Genomic DNA, 20,211 nt, shown 5'->3' with positions numbered 1-20,211 from the left:
GTTCGTTTCATCAAATCACGAAGAATCAGCTGGCTGGGACACGTCTGGAGAATGGAGCAGAACAGACTCCAGAGACAACTGCTTGAGGGTGAAATTTTCCAAGTAAGAAGAAGAGCCAGAAGAAGGTGGCTGCAGGATGTCGAAGGAGATCTGAATAGAATGGGGATTCGTGGATGGAGAAGGATGGAGAATGACCGGAACGAGTGGAGGCGAGTGGCGGAGGAAGCCAAGGCCCACCCAGGGCTGTAGTGCTAAGAAACAACAACAACAACATGAGGGAATGAAAAAGTCCATAGTATGCAAGTACCAAAGAATCAGAGTTCAATGGCTGCTCTTATTTTCACGAGAGTGAAGCCTGATTTGGATAAACAAGTCACTAATTGAAGGAATCCAATATCTGCTGAAGAAAGACTCTAAGGTTATTCATATTTCATAGAAATATGAATGAAACGGATTAAAATAGCCTTACTTTTGATTTCAGGTGGATTTTCTCTTTTGATTGATCAAATAATACACATTACAGGGGAATTTGGGCAAACATTAAATATACTAGTGTACTAGATGGAGGGAAAATGTAGTAGAACAAGTACATTATTAGGTATAAGAGTTGACAACTAGTATGTACATTAGTAGGGCCCTCGCACTTTGACGCTTTGACGCTCCGCTCGTAGACGTTCCAAAAAACAAACCAGCTTGTTCCAAAGTTTGACGCCACGCTCCGCTCCGCTCTGCGAGTAGACCAGTGTCTTTTAGCTCATGATATTGTTCACGATGCTGTTGTTGATATTGTTCACCCTGCATCTCGCGGTATTATGCGCAACAGGTGATCATTTGGAGGTATGGGATTAGTGTGTGGTTCGCAGACAAACTGACTCTCTGTGTGCACACGTGGTTTAGCTTTCAGTTTCAATCGATGCCACCAATCAGCTAGCAATCATAAAAAAACATTTGAATGTCATCGTGCTCAACGATTCGGACTTACGTCGTTCTGTTCTCTACAATGCTTAACAATGTGTGTTACATGAGAAGGTCGATTGCGAACGTGACGTCAACTGTGACATCGATCTGACCGTTCTTTCGTACCCTTGGTAGCTTTTAGATTCAATTCAATTCCCGATGAGATTCAGGTTTTTGTAGAAAACTACACAAGGATTCTCTCAATAGATTCTCTACAGACTTATATGCAGTTACTTGTTACATTTAGTTAGCTAAATTTTAAGCCTAAAATGTGGAGGAATATTAATTTATACAGCAGACTAGTTTTCAGAGGGATATATCCCCCAAACTCTGATCAAGTTAGATAAGATATGAGGAAAGTCACGTAAAATTAATGGGAAAATGTGAAAAGTCTTCTACCAGAAAGGAGGAAGACCGAATGTTTAGCTTTAATGTACCTATAGTACACTAATTTTATAGAACGTCCCGACTTCAAAAATCTAATTTTAAAATCAACTCAAAAAATATATTTTCGAATCTTTTATTAGTACAGAGCTGTCGCACAAATTAACTATTACCATGTGATGGAAAAGAGTTTCTTGATTTCTAACCGCATTGACGATTTGGAAAGTCCTTACTAAAATGAAGAAAGTCATTGGAAAGCAGGTTGAAAACAACAACAAAAAACGGGTCTTACTCACTTGCAAGGAATCCTTCATTGGTACAGTCCGTTTCTGTCTCGTTTCCAGAGTTTGATGCATTATTATCAACGGTGGAATTTTCATCTTCGTCTGAAAAGCAAATTTGTTGACATGAAACGTTAGTTTTGACAGATGACTATCGGAAGTCAACGTGCTAATTTTTTATCGCTTTATTTTAATTAGGGTATAGAAAAGTATTCAGGTATTCAGGAACAATTCAAATCGGGAAGCTGAATGTTTAAAAGTTACTCGGATTAATACGGTATCTATCAATCATATATTTCTGTACAGGCGTTAAGTCTAATGATACAGCAATGTTATGGAGCAATAAGTTATCTATGTAAATACATGGTTGATAGTATAACACTAGACTGAACCTGAGCAAGGTGAAGCGGATCATTCACTGTCCGATTCATTGTCATTAGTAGGACTACTAATAGGATCGTTTTCACCAGTCACTCCAACTCACGTTCCAACTCGACTCCGATTCCACGGCTAGTCGGATGTCGAACCTTAGTGTTGTTCCACTAGATAATCCAACTCTCCGATTGGACTTCCAACATACAACCAGACTTCCAACAACCCATTCACGGTAAAATCCGATTTCAGATAAAACGTGTTGGACTACAACGTGGACAACAAATCGAACCAAAACCTTATCATGTTTTATGATTTCATAGATTAAACGATGAGAAAAAAATTAATTAGGAGCTATTGAATAAAAACATCATAAAATTATTTAACTTTCATGTGAAAAACGAGTGTTGGTTTATTTTGTTTAGGCACAGTTTTCAACCTTTTGTTATAAACGCTTTAAGATGAATATCAAGCTTGAACAATTTGAATAATTTACAATAAACAATGAATAAAACCTGCCGATTTGAAAACGCTAACTTTTGTTTTGGTACAGCCCGCTTTTAAACTGGCTTCAATTTGATCATAAACTGGGGAACAATTTGAATAATTTCGAATAACCAATGTATAAAACCTGCAGATTTGAAAACGCTAACTTTTGTTTAGGTGCAGCCCGCTTTAAAACTGACTTGAATTTGATCATAAACTGGAAAAGTAGTCTAGATATCATTAAGAGCAGAAGTGCTAACATGGAAACACTCAGGATACTTGTTAACATCAATGAAAACGGTCTGTTAGTGATGATAGTGAATATGCGAAATACCGTATTCAATTCAATTCTTAATTCTTTATTTATTCTTTTTAACAATGAAGCACAGATTGGGAGAGTACAACTAATAATGCTATAAGTTATTTAAATCTAACATGAGTAATATGTAAAATCAAGCCTCCAGCACAACTATGCTGGATGAGTAGTGGAAGCGGGAAAGGCTAAGCCTTAGCAGGTTAAGTCTTGAATTGTAATAGTAACGAGTCCAAATTATGGATAGAAGAAAACTTACAGGTAGGCTTACAACCGTTTCAGTCGGTACTATTGACCTACTTGTATCAGAGAGAATCTTCTACTCTTCTACATTATACTCATCTACTACTTCTATATTATAACCGCAAATGCCAAAAAAATCACAGCCAGAACTTTTCCCTATATTGGGGAGAATCCCTAGGCCTACTGTTCTAGGAGAACATACTGTTCTAGGAGAGTAGAGGCACTGGATTTACACCGTATCACAAAGGATAGTACACAAAATTAGATTCCCGTTAAAGCAGGATGGAAATATCTGAGAATGTTTCCTTTTAGCAAAGACGATAAGAATAGGATTATTTCTATTTTCTTTGCTCTAAGTAACGATAATAAATGAAGATGGAGAAGCGGAAGTTTGAGAAATTGCAGGAGGCTTTGCATGGTATCCTGGTAACCGTTAATAGACACATAAGAGATGCTACCGAAAAACTTTCTACCAAATTATTATAAAAAACTTCAATTACAGTAACATGTTTCATGTGAATCAAACTCAGATTTCTTTGAAAATTCTATTCTCGATTCAATTCATAGTCGAAATCTCCACAACCTTCAATTTCTATGAGTTTTTATAAGGAAAACTAACTTAGTCACATTAATGTATTTCGAAAATTCATATAAATGAGAATAATTTTTCAAAACTATGATGACAGTCAAAGTGAGTGTTATCTAATGGACCAATCTTCGGCTTGTAACGAAAGGAACATAGCCGTCCAGTATGTGCAGGATTTATATGAATATATTGAAAATAAATCAATCATATCAAAAATAGGATTTGAACTCTGGACAGAAATTCTTGAACTAGAGAAGGTACTAGATACATACAGTTCTCTTCGATTCGTTTTACGCTGTATGGAGTCAGTCAGTCTATAAAGTCTGAGACAGACTTTATGGAGTCACACTTTATAGTCACTCCGTTGAATAAAGGTAAATGAAGCCTTAGACAGATTCATAATACTTATATTGTCGTATCAAAGATGTGGGCTCTAGTCGATGAACCAGTTGAATAATTAGATATTTCATTAGTTGCACTCCTGTTAAATATTTCATGACCATTCAAATGATTGATTTTCTTCATATTATCCCCACTTACAAGATGTTCTTGGATGATTAGGGCAGGGTTGATAAATGTCAGACGAAGTGGGGATCAAAATGATTGCATTAGCAATTAGCAATTATAATTAGGGATCAGTGGCATTAGCAGTAATATCAACTGAAACAAATTCTAAAAAATTATGGGATAGTATCAGCAGTCTAGCAGTAATATCAACTTGAAAAAAATTCTATCGCGTGAATTCCAATACATACATTCCGATCATAATTGGTCTATCAAGAAACGAAGGTGCAGTAGCAGATTGGGGTTGCGAAACTCCAGACCACTATAGTAGGTCTGCAGACAGTTCATAGTAGAATACTGTAGGCTACTAAGTGGATACCGTTAAAATTTCGATAGCTAAGATACGTAAATTGTAAAAAAATTGGAGAAATCAACAATTGTTTAGAAACTCACCTGTTGTTTGTCCCAGCGATAAAAGAGTATCGATGGAAAAAGGTGTGGTTGTGGCTTTTTTTACTGGATCTTTCCAGAGGCTCCCTTCACTTCCCCCTTCACAGTTACTACTTGAACACTCACTTGTACCTGGATCCGTCATACCGAGTCCCTTTATAAAACTTATTGTCCCAGAAAAATATGACACAAAGGACCACTCATTAAAACAGTCACATTCGATTGGACAACGAATATAGCTTACCAGCTGCAAATCAGCGATCAGCACTAGTGTTTCGAATACCGCTTCAAAACTGCTAAAAACAACGTAGAACACACCTATTTTTTGGATACAGGACCTATTATCGCCCAATATTCGAATAACCTACATAATATTTGGACAATTTAAGACCAAATTAGGAAATTGTAGAAGTTTTGGGCAATAGCCTGTTTTTTATTTTCCGCTTACTGTATTGTTTACTCTATCCAATAAATAAATAAATAACTGGAGGAAGGCTATTTATTTCCACAAGAAAGGTATTCTCAAGGGAATTTCCATCTAGCTGTTTTACCCTGTTGTCAATATTTTCAGTAGCAGAAGTCTTCGAGATGATTTACAACATTTAATTGGGATTTTCGTTTAATAACAATTATTCATTAATTAGCATTTGAACTAATGCATTTCCAATTTATTTCCATCTGTAGACTGGCAATTATTATTGTCATCGAAATATTGGTTATTAAATGAAGATAAGCTAAGAGGATGACTAGAACACATAAAAAAGATATTATACTTTCCTCTATTGACGTGAAAGTTTTAAGGGATCAAATTTTAATGGGGAAAAATAATGGTGGAGGAAAAAGAATGATAAGTTAGTGATAAGAGATTTTCAGGTAGCCTATACAGAACTATAAAAAATTTCAACATCGGTTAAAAACTCATGGACATCATAGGTGTATGAGGCATTATATTATACGTCTGCACATCGTAGACAACCTAGTGAAGATTGTGCTGGAAGCTGGATGTATCGTATAATTTTCCTACATGCCTCCTTATGCTAGACTTAGGCTACTAAAGCCTACTAGTTTCAAAAATGTCCATTCAATGCTCTATAACATTACAATTATTATTAATTTTTTTATAAATGCTCCATTTGTCGAATACATAAACATATTCTCGTTTAATTGAAGTAATTACTTAGATTTATAGAGATGAAAAACTTGGAAAATCTTCAACGTAATCATTGTCAAACTCTATCCAATATTTATAAATGGGGTTTTGTAGCTTAAATAAAGATTGATATTGGCATTATAGATTACGAACCTTCTCGAACGATTGTTGAGCTTACAATGAGCATGAGCTCAATTAGATTACAATTAGACTGCTCAATATTGGGAATTTACAGTTTTCGGTGGATTGTTAGATCTAATGACTGGGGATACTATAGTTAATCATTACAACTATAGGTACTAAACAACTATTCATTACAACTGAGTGCATTAATAATTCTAGGAGTGCTGAATAAACGGCTATTGAGTTATTTGATCTCTGGGTGGATTGAAAGAATTTCACCATTGAGTCTCTGAATTCTACATTTCAGTCAAATGGAATTTTTCGAATTTGTAGTGTTCAAGGAGATGGATAGTACGCTGGAAGTCTTTAGAAATCAATATCTTCCAACAACAATACCACACTCTAAAATATGAAAATAAATTGGATCTAAACTATGAATAAATCAATGCACAGTGAATGCAGAGTTTTTGTCAATTTGAATGTATCCATCAGTCATATGGCAGATCAGTGATACAATTCTACATTCTGATACTATTATTGCTTCTTGTGATTCCGTATGAATGAATTACTAGGCCATATGAAGAAGTAAATAAGTTCCTGATCACTTCGCTGTTTTAATTTTGTCACCGGTAAAGAAGAAAGAAGAAGATTGCATAAAACTAGTTTGTACAACAATAGTTATAATTGAAGTGGAAAATAGAGGAACAAAAAATAGTTGTCACCAAATTTATTTTATTGGTGAAGAATGCGTAAAGAATTCTAGATGAGGGAGTGAAGGCCAAATAAATACTGATTGATCTATTTGATCTCCGGGTGGATTAGAAGAAGCTTATCATTGAGTCTACTATGAAAAATTTTTCAGAATTTTTCATATGCAAAAACATTTCAGAGGCCGGTATTTAAATAAAAATTCCAATCAATATCAAAGGAGAATAAATTATTGTATAATTGGTGAAAGGCTGCGTTCTAAGTTGGTGTTCCCAATACGGAAATAACAAGGGAACCTAAGAGAAAGATCCTTCCCATTCAACAAGAATTCATGGGTGTCACACAAAGGACGGTAAATTTCTCCTTGATTTCCATGAAATTTCAATTACTCTTGCAGATACCGATAACGCAAATTACAGCCATGTCATTAAATATAAGTTTCTAGCAACAATTAGCACGATTTCCACGACTAGAAAAGCTGTTAAAAGTGTTTTATATACGTCAAGTTAGTTGACGTAATCATTTAAGCATGAATTTGGAATGACGCTTACACATTAATATTATGCTTTAGATGATATCGAGCTATAGATGGAGATTTATTGATTGAAACCAATCACCAAGTACTTGTAAATAATGGATTTACACAAACTGACGTCAGTGTTATAGGAGTGATTACCATTTAATGCAGTAGAGCCTCGATAAATGATTGATTACTCTTCATCATAAGTTTTCAAGCGTTTCTCAATGAGGGAATACAGAGCTAACATGATCGAATCATATTGTTGAATCTAAAATATTGGTGCTTAGAATAACACAATACAATCGTTTTATGAATGAAAACAAGTTTAGTAATTCTATAGCATAGTTTCGCAAACTGACTTGAATTGAATAATGTAATGTCAAAATGAATTTGCATTTTCAACATGTTGTATTTTATAGTAATGTGTATGAGTAAAAAACCGTAATTAGAATCGTTGATAATTTTTTACAGTATTCATGAGTCAAAAACATGTTTTGCACAGCCACTCTTCCATTTTATGATTCACTACTTGTTTCATGGATTCTAATTGGATACAACTGATGAATTCTATGAAAATTCTCTCAGGAGTTGAGTATGTTTTACCTGTTCTTACTCAGATGTGGCCCATATGACTAATTTATTATGGCAAGTTATCTAGAAGAAAGCTTGAGATTTTTGTTATAGATTTATTGAGAATTTAGCATTTTCGAAGGTACCGATTTGATAGAAACTTCACTTGAACTAAACATTCGTTTAGTATGGGAAATTAATCATGATTGATTCTGATCCAACCCCAAGTTCAACTTAATGATTGATCATTAACCATTCCAAAGATCAAATTATTTGAAACCTGTATAAATGACGAAATCCGGGTTTTCACAATATACGCACTGTGAAGAAAATTGGAGCACAGATTTTTGAAGAGTTAGAATGAGAAATGCGCGTGGCAACGTGTTGTAAAGGACTGAGGATCAACTCAGTCACCACTCAGCAGTCAAACAGGGGCTTGGGGTTTCAGGGGCTGCTAAATTTGGAGACCAATCGTATCACTTTGAAAGGCGGGGCAAAGTTTTCAAGAATGGCTGAGATCTCAGCCCTATACATATTCCCCGCCTTCAATCCCATAAAAACAAAAATTATTGCTTAGTGGTAGTTGAAAAAGTTGGTAACTCATTCGGACTAAGATCCATTCCAGAAAATTCAACATCTCAATGAGATGACGAAAAGAACGAACTAGCTGAACTAGAATGCAAATAGAGGAGAATAGTTAGCTACTATATGCTCATCACTATTAGAATGAAAAGGAGTGAAATTGAAATATTGTAATAGAATGAAAGAAAAGTTTTAGATAGATTTATGGGTGTGATCGGGAGGCATCTTCCTCAGATTTTAAAGATATTCTTCTAAAAGTTCTTAGAGGTTTTAGAAATTTCCAATGACACGACACACAATTCTTTAGTAGTTTATATAAAGCGAAATTCATCTCTCCATAATTGGACATGGAGACATTGGAGAAGTCACGTGACCAACCGATACTACTAATATATCTATGAGTCATAAATTATGACTTTCTAGTGATTAAGATTGTGGATATCAAGTTCCAAAATGTAAAATTTCAAGTTTGAACGATAAATTTCAGATTTACTTATATTTTTTAAGAAATGGTTGATAGGTGGTGACAACACGGAATTCTTGCTAAAAAAGGTAGGAACCTTTATTCTTTGTATAAACGTACATGAAATAAAATAAACAGCTCTACCTCTGCGCTATGATTGAGAGGATACAGCCTGCAATTGAATTTGTTATGATTAAGCTGAGCAAATTGGTTTAAATTTATAGTTGATAGAAGGACCGTGTGTATGCATGCTTAATCACTCATATTATGGACGATGGCTAGCCAAAGATGAGAGCTGAGAACTCACTTCTAAGAACCACAATAGCCTGAAAATGAGCAATAAATTCGCCCTGAAGTAATTAACAAGCTCAATAGTCGTATGACTGATCATTTTGAATGGGGTCAAAAATATTCTTAAAAATAAATTGTTGAAACGTGTTGGAGTTCATTCGTGAATTCTGAAGCGATTGTTTCGTGTAAGCGATCAGTCATTTTATCCTCAGATGTACAGTGAAAATGAATATGGTTTCTTTGATTCTTGTAACTTTCATTATAGTTTCACAATTTCCAACCGAGCATTACTGTCTATCTCCAGAGGTGAAAAACGTAAGTATAATCGCTAACGAATTCATATGTGATATTTTTGAAATTGAATTAATATATTTTTGTACGTAACTTACACAGATATTACTCATTGTTTCGTATTCCACTACTGAAAATGCCTTTGGGTGTAAAAGCTCTAGTGGTGAGCACAGCCGGGAAACTCAACTGGAAAATAGAAAATTGTATTTTTGGGTCAATTATATTCATATTCAGGTCACATGTATTCTTAGTTACCTTGATTTTCAAAATGAGTGATCTGAAAAGAGATATTTTGCCGATGATATCTATAAGAGTCTTGACTCGAGCGCGGGTCACGAGATGAGAGGTGATTCTAATAAATAAATATATATAATTTTACTGCCGTTTAAGTGAGCATGTTAAATAGAGAGTATCAATGGCAAAGTTTGCATTGAATAATGTGTGGAATAGTTTTGTCGCCCAAAATGAAATAAACATGAAGAGTAAGTGGGTAATGTTTGATGCGTTGGTAAAAGCTCTTGTGAGCTATGTTGGTCAGGTTTGGGTATATAAGAAATTTGAAGAAGTAGAACGGTTACATAGAGCCTTTATCAAGAAATTATTTTCGTTACCGCAATCAACACCCAATTATATTGTCTGTTTGGAAGTCAATAAGTATAATTTACACCGTCATTTATTTGAGATGCATTACAGTTATATTATAAGAACCCTTTCTTTGCGACCAATTAGGCTAAACGAAAACTTGCCCAGAAAATGTTTGAACAGAAAGTAGGATGGTATAAAGTGTGGAAAGAGCAGGCAGAAAAATATAACATTGAATTTCCAAGATGGGAGGAAGGAATGCTGAATGTACTAAGGCAAAGTATGAATAATATTAATGAGTGTATAAAAAACGAATGTAGAGAGAAATGGAGAGAAAGAGCAAGGCAATCTGTAAATTATGCTGTCTACTTACGTTTGAACCCAATCACCGAACACAATAATTATATAGGAGCCAATCTTACCCGCAATGAGAAATCAATCATATTCAGATCAAGGGGTGGTCTTTGGTACTTTAATATTAGTGTGGGGCGAGAGGGAATTCAGACCATATGTAAGTTGTGCAATAAGAGGGAATGAATTTTATCGGAAGGTGTCCAGTACTAGCAGAGATAAAAAGGAGCGAATTTAGGCGATAGAGTGGTATCAGAGGATCAGGTGGCAGGGTTTTTGAATGATAGTGATTGGAGGGTGCTCATATGTTAAGTGAGGAGTGCTTGGGCTTACAGAAAAATGTTAATACAGGAATATAATACTTGATGGTTTTGCTGTCTTTACTCCTGCATAATTATGTAGACTAATGTAATTATATGTAATTCTTCTGTTGCCTTGATTGATTTCAAAATTGTTTAAAATTTTGAATTTTTCAAATTGAATAAAATCCAATTTCAAATTCTTGCATGTAAATTTTAAATCAATAAAATAGCTCAACTTGGCAGACGACCAACAGGTCATGTCATAATATATACATTTTTTAAAATCATCAAGTTATTATTGATTGATTGTCATGTTATGTTTTTCTTTTATCAATGAATATATATTTTCTATTCTTCTATTGCCGTTGAACATTTCAATAGTATGTTATAAAACGACAGAAATTGTGATTAGGGAGCTCAGTCAACCTATATAGCCTTAAGGGTTGAATAACCAATGAGGAATGCATGTTAAGCAAAATGAGAGTATAGTAAGCCGATCAGCGGTAGATGAATGAAGCTATGGAGCTCCAGAGCAATAGGTTTTTACATCACATACTCAGTAATTCATCAATTGTACATGGTTCTGGCCGCGACACCACTCGTTAACGCCACACCTCCATGTGGGCACCTGCTGTATGCATATCCCGTGAGATGTGACACGCGTACCCAACGGCACTGCCAAGTCGGTAGGCGAGTATCATAGAGGAGTTTAGCCTGCATTGAGTGGAACCACCACTATACAGTTCCGGCGATACGTGGGCCTGACCAAGCCCGGACGTATCCTCTAACTCGTTTACAGGCCAGAAAAAATACTCGTGGTTCCCAATTGTATACGTCTCCAGGGTGGGCGCTTGCACGTCCACCACACATGCGCCCAAAAGGGGACGCGAGCGTTTCGGAAAGAAGCACCAGTGAGAGGGTTTTTCGACATACTAAGATGCTACTTCCAGAGACTGAGACGTTACCCAGGTCCCACAGTCTGGGTCCCTCAGTCTAGCCTATGGAAGTTTCACATGCCTGCTACTTCTAGACACGGGGTACCCTGATTCCCTGAGTCTGGTCTCTCACTGGCTAACCCCGAGACTCCACCGGATTATCACTGTGCTAGCTACTCCCAGTTCAGGGGACTCGGTCAAGCCATGAACCTCTCAAAGTCTGAAGCCTTCACCCAGCCGTGCTGCTGTATGCCAGGCTAATTACAGGGACGGAGTCACTCAGTCATCACGTGTACTCACTCTGGTTGGCAGTTTCCCTTTCACCATAAGAACCAGTGCCAACACTAATAGATATATGATTAAATGTTATAAGACATAAATTGTAGATATATTTATTTTTAGAACGATGAGATCAAATTCGGTTCGATACATTGATTTGAAGTCGAGATAAACTCGTTTCACGAAACAATTGCAATTGGAACTTCAGTGGGGTCCAAGGGGAAAGCAAGCGAAGAGACGATGAGTATTTTGTTATTCCAGGCTCTGCACTATGTATACTAACACTGAGAAAATTCAGTTTTCCCTCAATTAGTTGTGCGAAGCGCGAACCCCTGTTTTATGTCTTCATTGACTGGGCTATGTGGGAAATATTGGACAATTACTATTTTTCGATTATGCATTGTTATAGTTAAATCATTCTTTCTGAGGAAATACTCGATATGAAAAATCTATTCAAGATTGTAGAGGATTGCCTTCTGTTTCCGTTACAATAAACGATTCTAGACATGGGATCATTATTAAAACGTTACAGCCAAATAAAAAAACGATAAATTTAATGTTTCCTATTTTTTCACGATTCTACTGTTAATCAATAGTCTCTAAATAGAGATTGATGCATGGATAGGAACTTGTGATTCGTCTTGAATTGCAGAGAATTTCATGGCCAACAAGCTCAGTTGCCTAAAATACATCTTGGACTACTTTTCTTCATAGAAAAACTAATTTTATATAAATTTTCTACGTCAAATGAAAGATAAGATTCTGCTCTACAATTGAAAATTAAGTTTATTTCTTTATCATTATGGATTTCCGAAATAAGCAGCTTTCAATATAGAAATTGATAATTTTGTTTGTGTATTGAAATATGGGTACACTCAAGGATTACCTCTACATTTTTCGACTTTTTTGACTTATGGTACATGATTTTCAACCGCCTTGATGAACCAAGAAGAATGAGCAGTAGTGCGAAAAGATAAATGTTAGAGACAAGTCAAACTTGGGTGGAACTAATCCATTTTTCAGTAGGATAGAGTGAAAATCAATACTATTTATTGATAAACCGTCGATTGTTCAACTGATTGGTCGATTCTTAGTTATTTTTATCAGTTTCCTATTCAGACGATCCATCAACACGTTTTTTGGAACACTAGTAAAATGATATTGTTGTGAACACTTTTGGAGAAATTGAGGTTGGGGCTCAGCTAGACTTCAAAAGATTTGCTTGATCACCTCAGCTATTGCAGTTGGAATTATTGTATTTTCATAGGAATATGTTTTCCTCGCTATTTGTGCCATAATTATTATGCTGTCCATCATTGAGACAAAGTCTGTGTGCGGGCCTCTAACACTTGATATGATGTGGAAATAGATTCCCCACACAGTTTTTCCATTGTCTTCACACTCATAAAGTTTTCTCTGATGGTATTTCCATAATAGCTCTGTATCTTATTGATATCCTATCACTCAAACTCCTACTTGAATGTTTTTGCATCACTACTACAAGTAGCCTACTGAATTTTTCAAATCCTGTCGCAACTTTCTTAGTCTTTCTTCCAATCCAAGTGTTTCACTTATGCAGTAGTTCTTCACCTCCAGTCGTATTTTACAGATAGTTGATATAGATATTTAGAATAATAATTATTATTTTTTCTGATTGTCACATCTTTGTACTGTTTTCTGTGTTTTGATGAAATGAATTGAATTGAACCCGCTGTTGTATGTGGTCAATACACTCTATTTTTCGACAGGTTTCAGTCCATAGGAAACTGATTTAACACATTTATTGAATCCTCTACTGTTTCCATCACCCAAGTGTTTTGTGTATTTCACACCAAACATATACTCATTGTTTGATCGTTGAAAAATTGCAACAGTGCAGCCTTCATCCTCAAACTCAAGAATAATTTGCTGAATATAGACTACTCCTAGAATGTCTACTATCATCATCATTCACATATTTATATATTTGAAAATATTTACTTTGAATATCAACATCAATCTCTTTCTCTGATGTTATAGTTGTAGCAGACATAACACCATTCAAACTTTTGAAATCTCTATTCTGCCATGCACCGTCAATAGCTAATGTAAATTCTGTACTATCTTCAACGTTATTCAACTGTTTCTTGCACAGCAAGAACAGTCCTATCGGTCAACGTCTCATATTATAGCATGACACTTGTTACGTCAAACTCTATCCATAGCCCGAATATCATCCAAATCTGGGAGATTTGCATTTTTCATGAAATCCATTGATAAAAAGCATCATGAATTTTTGCAAAAATTGTCAGAAATTAAAATCGCTCAAACTCTCAGGAAGATGATTGATTTTTGTGCTCTTAGAGTAGAGGAAAGATTTTATGTTTCAGTGAATAATTCACTCTGTATTGCAGTAGGGAAACGTCTTTTTGAGAAATTCTTTTTTTTATGATACTATACCCAAACATTTTATCTTTCTCATATCCATTAGCAGCCTCCTTACATGTTCTCGTGGGTTTTTTTTTAGAAAATATTTTGAGCATTTCAAAATTAATTTAAGAGCTAATCCTAATCTATAAGATGAGTCTTCGAAAATGATTAACTGCTCTTACTATTGCAAAATTTGGATCTACCACTTTCTGAAACAAGTTCACTCAGTACTAGAGCGTCAACAATAATGTTAGCTTCGCTAATTACATTTGGGAAAGAGATCTCTTCCACAGGATAGAATCCACGTTAATGCCACTGTCTATAACTATAATGTCATTTGGTTAACAAACAGAACACTTATTCAGCTTTTTTTCTATTTGCAGGCTTTTATTCGTGACAAATTCCGCATATGTAGAACGAGCGGCGACCTTGTTGTTGAAAGGAGTTTGAGAAGATACTTCACATGCGTAAAATACAATAAGGAGTTCTTCCTACACAAAACGGACTGCAGAGAAGGTTGTTACTTTGAGCACTACTTCAAAAAGTGTGCTTGTGTTCAAAATGCGAAAGTGGCATTCGTTCTTAAAGGACAATGTAAAGACAACACAATTATAGAGTCAAAAGTGGAGCCAGACGTGTATTTCTTATGTAGAAATAATTATACCTTGGCAATACGTTGCGTCTTTCATGCATTTTTCAGCCGCAAGGTGGGTAGATGTGTTTTAAAGCCTGGCCACAAGCCACAACCACATCCTATAATTAAACCAATTACATCAACAACGACTACCACTGTACCGACCACAACAAGCACATCAACAACAACGACTACCACAGTACCAACCACAACAAGCACATCAACATCAACAACTACCACAGTAACAGCCCCAACAAGCACATCAGCATCAACAACTACCACAGTACCAACCCCAACAAGCACATCGACTACCACAGTACCAGCCTCAACAAGTACATCAACATCAACAACTACAACAGTACCAACCTCAACAAGCACATCAACATCTACTAGCACAGAACCAACCACAACAAGCACATCAACTACCACAGTACCAACCTCAACAAGCACATCAACTACCACAGTACCAACCTCAACAAGTACATCAACATCAACAACTACCATAGTACCAACCTCAACAAGTACATCAACAACAACTAGCACAGAACCAACCACAACAAGCACATCAACTACCACAGTACCAACCTCAACAAGTACATCAACAACAACTAGCACAGAACAAACAACAACAAGCACATCAACATCAACAACTATCACACTACCAATCTCAACAAGTACATCAACATCATTCCCAACTACTTCAGCATCTACTACAACACCCACATCAACTCCTACTGAGTCTCAAACAACTATCAGTTTCACTACACCAACTTCAACTAAATTTTCAAGTACAACTGCATCGCCACGTCCACCAACAACATTCACAAGCACAACTGCATCTCCAAGCACTGCAACTCCAAGTAGTACAACTGTGTCAACTAGCACTGAAACTCCTAGTACAGCATCTCCAAGTAGTACATCTACATCTACAAGCAGTACAACTGCATCTCCAAACAGTACAACTGCACCTCCAAGCACTGAATCACCTAGCTCTACAACTGCACCAACAAGCACTGAATCTCCTAGCACAGAATCTCCAAGTAGTACAACTGCAGCTTCAAGCACATCTGCATCTGCATCTCAAAGCACTGAATCGTCTAGCACCTCATCTCCAGGCACTAAATCTTCCAGCACTGCATCTCCAACTAGTACATCTACAACTCCAAGCACTGTATCTCCTAGCACAGTATCTCCAAGCACTGCAACTTCAAGCAGTACAACTGCTTCTCCAAGCACTGAATCTCCTAGCACAATATCTCCAAGCAGTACAACTACATCTCCAAGCACTGTATCTCCTAGCACAGTATCACCAAGTGCTACAGCTGCAACTTCAAGCAGTATAACTGCATCTCAAAGCACTGCATCTTCTAGCATCACATCTCCAAGCACTGAGTCTTCCAGCAATGCATCTCCAAGTAGTACAACTGCATCTCCAAGCAGTACAACTGCATCTCCAAGCAGTACAACTGCATCTTTAAGTAGTACAACTGCATCTCCAAGTACTACAACTGCATCTCCAAGCAGTACAACTACATCTTCTATCAGTACAACTTCATTTCCTAGCACAGAATCTCCAAGCAGTACAACCACATCTCCAAGCAGTACAACCGTAACTCCAAGCAGTACAACTGCATCTCCAAGCAGTACAACTGCATCTTCAATCAGTACAACTGCATCTCCAAGCAGTACAACCGCATCTCCAAGCAGTACAACTTCATCTCCAAGCAGTAAAACTGCATCTTTAAGCAGTACAACTGCATCTCCAAGTAGTACAAATGCATCTCCAAGCAGTACAACTGCATCACCAAGCAGTACAACTGCATCTTTAAGCAGTACAACTGCATCTCCAAGTAGTACAACTGGATCTCCAAGCAGTACAACCGCATCTCCAAGCAGTACAATCATATCTCCAAGCAGTACAACATCATCTCCAAGCAGTACAACTGCATCTTTAAGCAGTTCAACTGCATCTTTAAGCAGTACAACTGCATCTTCAAGTAGTACAAATGCATCTCCAAGCAGTACAACCGCATCTCCAAGCAGTACAAACGTATCTCCAAGCAGTGCAACTGCATCTCCAAGCAGTACAACTGCATCTTCAAGCAGTACAACTGCATCTCCAAGTAGTACAACTGCATCTTCAAGCAGTACAACTGCATCTCCAAGTAGTACAACTGCATCTCCAAGCAGTACAACCGCATCTCCAAGCAGTACAACCATATCTCCAAGCAGTACAACTGCATCTCCTAGCAGTACAACTGCATCTTCAAGCAGTACAACTGCATCTCCAAGTAGTACAACTACATCTTCAAGCAATACAACTGCATCTCCAAGTAGTACAACTACATCTTCAAGCAATACAACTGCATCTCCAGGTAGTACAACTGCATCTCCAAGCAGTACAACCGCATCTCCAAGCAGTACAACCATATCTCCAAGCAGTACAACTGCATCTCCCAGCAGTACTACTGCATCTCCAAGCAGTACAATTGCATCTCCAAGTACTGTATCTCCTAGCACAATATCTACAAGCACTACAACTTCATCTCAGAGTACTTCAACTTCATCTCCAAGCAATACAACCACTTCTCCAAGCACTGTATCTTCTAGTACAGCATCTCCAGGTAGTTCAACTGAAGCTTCAAGCAGTACAAATGCATCTACTAGCACAGGAATGGCAACTGCAAGCAGTTCAATTGCACCATCAAACACTTCAACTTCAACTCCCAGCAGCACAGCTCCATCCCCATCAACCTCCACAGCATCTTCTTCAACTATTTCAACAGCAACCAGCACTCAATCTTCTTTAACTCCTACTGCATCTTCTTCAACGACTACTGCAATCCCAACAACTGAAACTTCATCTTCTTCAACTGTGACAGCGAATACTTCAATCACTAGTGTAATGCTAACTACTACCACTGTACTTCCTCCAACAACTGATTCTTCACTAGGATCCAGTACAACCAGACCATCATCTAGTGCAGCAGCATCTTCATCAATTGAATCTACAACTATAACCCAGTCTCCATCAACAACTTTAATAACCCAATTGACTTCATCAAGTACTCTAGCATCATCATCTGGAACATTGTCATCAAGCATTGGTTCAACATCAACTGGCACTCAATCATCTACAGGTTCTTCATCACCAACTATTGCATCAACACTAACCAGTTCATCCCCATCGAATACTGAGTCTACATCAATTGGTTCATCTCAGTCAAGCACTCAATTAACATCAACACCAACCATCACATCAGATAGTGGATCACCTACAAGTACTGAATCAACATCAGTGATTAGCACTGAGTCTACATCAATAGGCTCATCAAAATCTACTAGTGCATCACAAAGTACAGAATCATCATCAATAGGCTCATCAACACCCAGTAAAACATCAACATCAATTGGAGCTTCAACATCAATGGGCCCTTCAACAGGTACTGAATCAACTTCAGTGTTCAGCACTGAATCTACATCAATAGGCACATCAGCATCCAGTAATGCACCAACAAGTACCAAATCAACTTCAGATGTAAGCACTGAATCTTCATCAACATCCAGCAATGCATCAAAATCTACTAGTCAATCACCAAGTACAGAAACAACTTCAACAGGATCATCAATATCCAGTAATACATCAACAAGTACCGAATCAACTTCAACAGGCTTTTCAACAACCAGTAATAAATCAACAGGTACTGAATCAACATCAGCTGTGAGCACTGTATCTACATCAGCCGGTTTTTCAACATCCAGTAGTGCATCAAAATCTACTAGTCAATCACCAAGTACAGAAACAACTTCAACAGGCTCAACAACATCCAGTAATACCTCAACAAGTACCGAATCAACTTCAACAGGCTTTTCAACAACCAGTAATATATCAACAGGTACTGAATCAACATCAGCTGTGAGCACTGTATCTCCATCAACCGGCTTTTCAACATCCAGTAGTGCATCAAAATCAACTATTCAATCACGAAGTACAGAAACAACTTCAACTAGTCAATTACCAAGTACAGAAACAACTTCAACAGGCTCATCAACATCCAGTAATACATCAACAAGTACTGAGTCAACTTCAGTTGTCACCACTAAATCTACATCAACAGGCTCATTAGGATCAACTAGTGTATCACCTAGTACAGAATCAACATCGACAGGCTCATCGTCATCAATTGGTGCTTCAACAACAATTGGTGCATCAACAACAATTGGTGCAACATCAACGTCAATAGGATTATCTACATCCAGTAACACATCAACAGTTAGCGAATCAACATCAGTGGCAAGCACTCAATCAACACCAACAGGCTCATCAACCAGTTTGTCAACTAAAAATACTACACCAAAAGTGACATCTACTAAAAAATGGATTTTATAGAGAGTTCATGCAATACAATCTATCTAGAATCTATCATTGATTATCCTTACAACAGCTGATTGTGTTTGTTCTTTATTTTATGCTTACATTTTCCATTTTTTAAATCATTTTTTTTAGATATTTCTCAACATCATGAAAAAGGGCTTCAGTGAAAGTCTGAATTCAATTCAATTTGAATAAGCAGTAAAAAACTGATGTTGATCTGATAAATAATGAAATCTGAAAACTGATGGATATTTTTTTTCTTACACAAATCAAGATAATTTATTGTTAAAAACAAAGCGTTGATTTGAATGGTTGCCTGACAATTATTATAAATTATTTTCATGAAATGACAATGTTATTTGAATTTTCATCAAAATAATTATTGTGACTTCCAATACATGTCAAGTGAAATAATTATAATCAACAAAACAAAATTCCTAATTAATGCTGTAAAATACTCTGAAGACTTCCGCTGCCTTACTGCAAACATTGACAACAGAATTAGCTAGAAAGAAATTGAATTTTGCTTTACAAAAATATATTCTCCATTTATTCCGTTGTTAATATTCGCAGTAAGTCTTCAAGAGTATTTTATAGCATTAATTAGAAAAACTGTTACTGTATGTTAATTTGTTATTCTGATTTCACACTAATTGCAATATGACATAATTATGAACTCACTTTTATATTAAATGATTATTATGATTTTGAATATTTTTTTAGTTTTGAATGTATTTTGCTTTTTAGTTGTATAAAACTTTTTTTCATTTTATTGTAATGTTTTACAATGTCAAAATAAAGAAATATTTTATTTGTTTTTCTGCAAAGATAAATATTTCTAGTTCATGATAAAATGCGAGTTGCTATCACGTTTATTCTAAACGAGTAGGTATTACACCATTTTTATTCCTTAATAATTCTTTATAAGTAGTCTATTAAGCGCCTTTAAATATTTTGCTAGAACTGGAATAAAATTAGATTCGTTAAGAAATTGAATATAATAAATGGAGTTATACTGACAAATAATTGATTCTGACTTATTAGTGATTCATAGCAAGTCTGTACTACCG

General features: G+C 36.3%; 2 protein-coding genes across 13 annotated transcripts in view; one reads left to right on the top strand and one right to left on the bottom strand.

Annotated features, from left to right (window-relative positions):
• The window catches only part of LOC111057639 (CUE domain-containing protein 2), a 68,192-nt gene that overhangs the window by 19,059 nt on the left and 28,922 nt on the right, over positions 1 to 20,211 (bottom strand). For 2 of the 10 annotated variants that reach the window (XR_005573146.1, XR_005573145.1), the window contains exon 7: positions 1,638 to 1,727. The gene's annotated coding sequence lies outside the window, so the exon portion shown is untranslated. Of the gene's footprint in view, positions 1 to 1,637; positions 1,728 to 4,579; positions 4,873 to 7,680; positions 8,044 to 20,211 lie in introns of those variants that run through there. The other 8 variants (XR_005573149.1, XR_005573152.1, XR_005573147.1 and 5 more) reach the window with 8 other exon arrangements.
• Positions 9,133 to 19,853, top strand: LOC111057580 (serine-rich adhesin for platelets-like). Of its 3 annotated transcripts, none has more exons than XM_039442436.1 (3): positions 9,133 to 9,298; positions 14,516 to 18,345; positions 18,541 to 19,853. In XM_039442436.1, exons 1-3 carry the CDS (start codon positions 9,209 to 9,211, stop codon positions 19,154 to 19,156), a joined length of 4,536 nt encoding a protein of 1,511 aa, XP_039298370.1. In that variant the 5' UTR covers positions 9,133 to 9,208; the 3' UTR covers positions 19,157 to 19,853. The 3 variants fall into 3 exon arrangements, with proteins under 3 accessions (XP_039298370.1, XP_039298369.1, XP_039298368.1); XM_039442435.1 differs by having other exon boundaries at positions 9,134 to 9,298; positions 14,516 to 16,038; positions 16,171 to 19,853; XM_039442434.1 differs by having other exon boundaries at positions 9,134 to 9,298; positions 14,516 to 19,853.

Source organism: Nilaparvata lugens, chromosome X (assembly GCF_014356525.2).
Source record: "Nilaparvata lugens isolate BPH chromosome X, ASM1435652v1, whole genome shotgun sequence".
NCBI classification, from domain to species: domain Eukaryota; kingdom Metazoa; phylum Arthropoda; class Insecta; order Hemiptera; family Delphacidae; genus Nilaparvata; species Nilaparvata lugens.
This window is presented reverse-complemented; position numbering and strand designations above follow the sequence as displayed.

What these genes read in the sequence shown, in the direction of transcription:
- LOC111057580 (XM_039442434.1), top strand. Translation starts at nt 9,209, where the DNA reads ATGAATATGGTTTCTTTGATTCTTGTAACTTTCATTATAGTTTCACAA. An exon ending in TATCTCCAGAGGTGAAAAAC is followed by an intron (nt 9,299 to 14,515) that starts GTAAGTATAATC and finishes TTCTATTTGCAG; the next exon opens with GCTTTTATTCGTGACAAATT.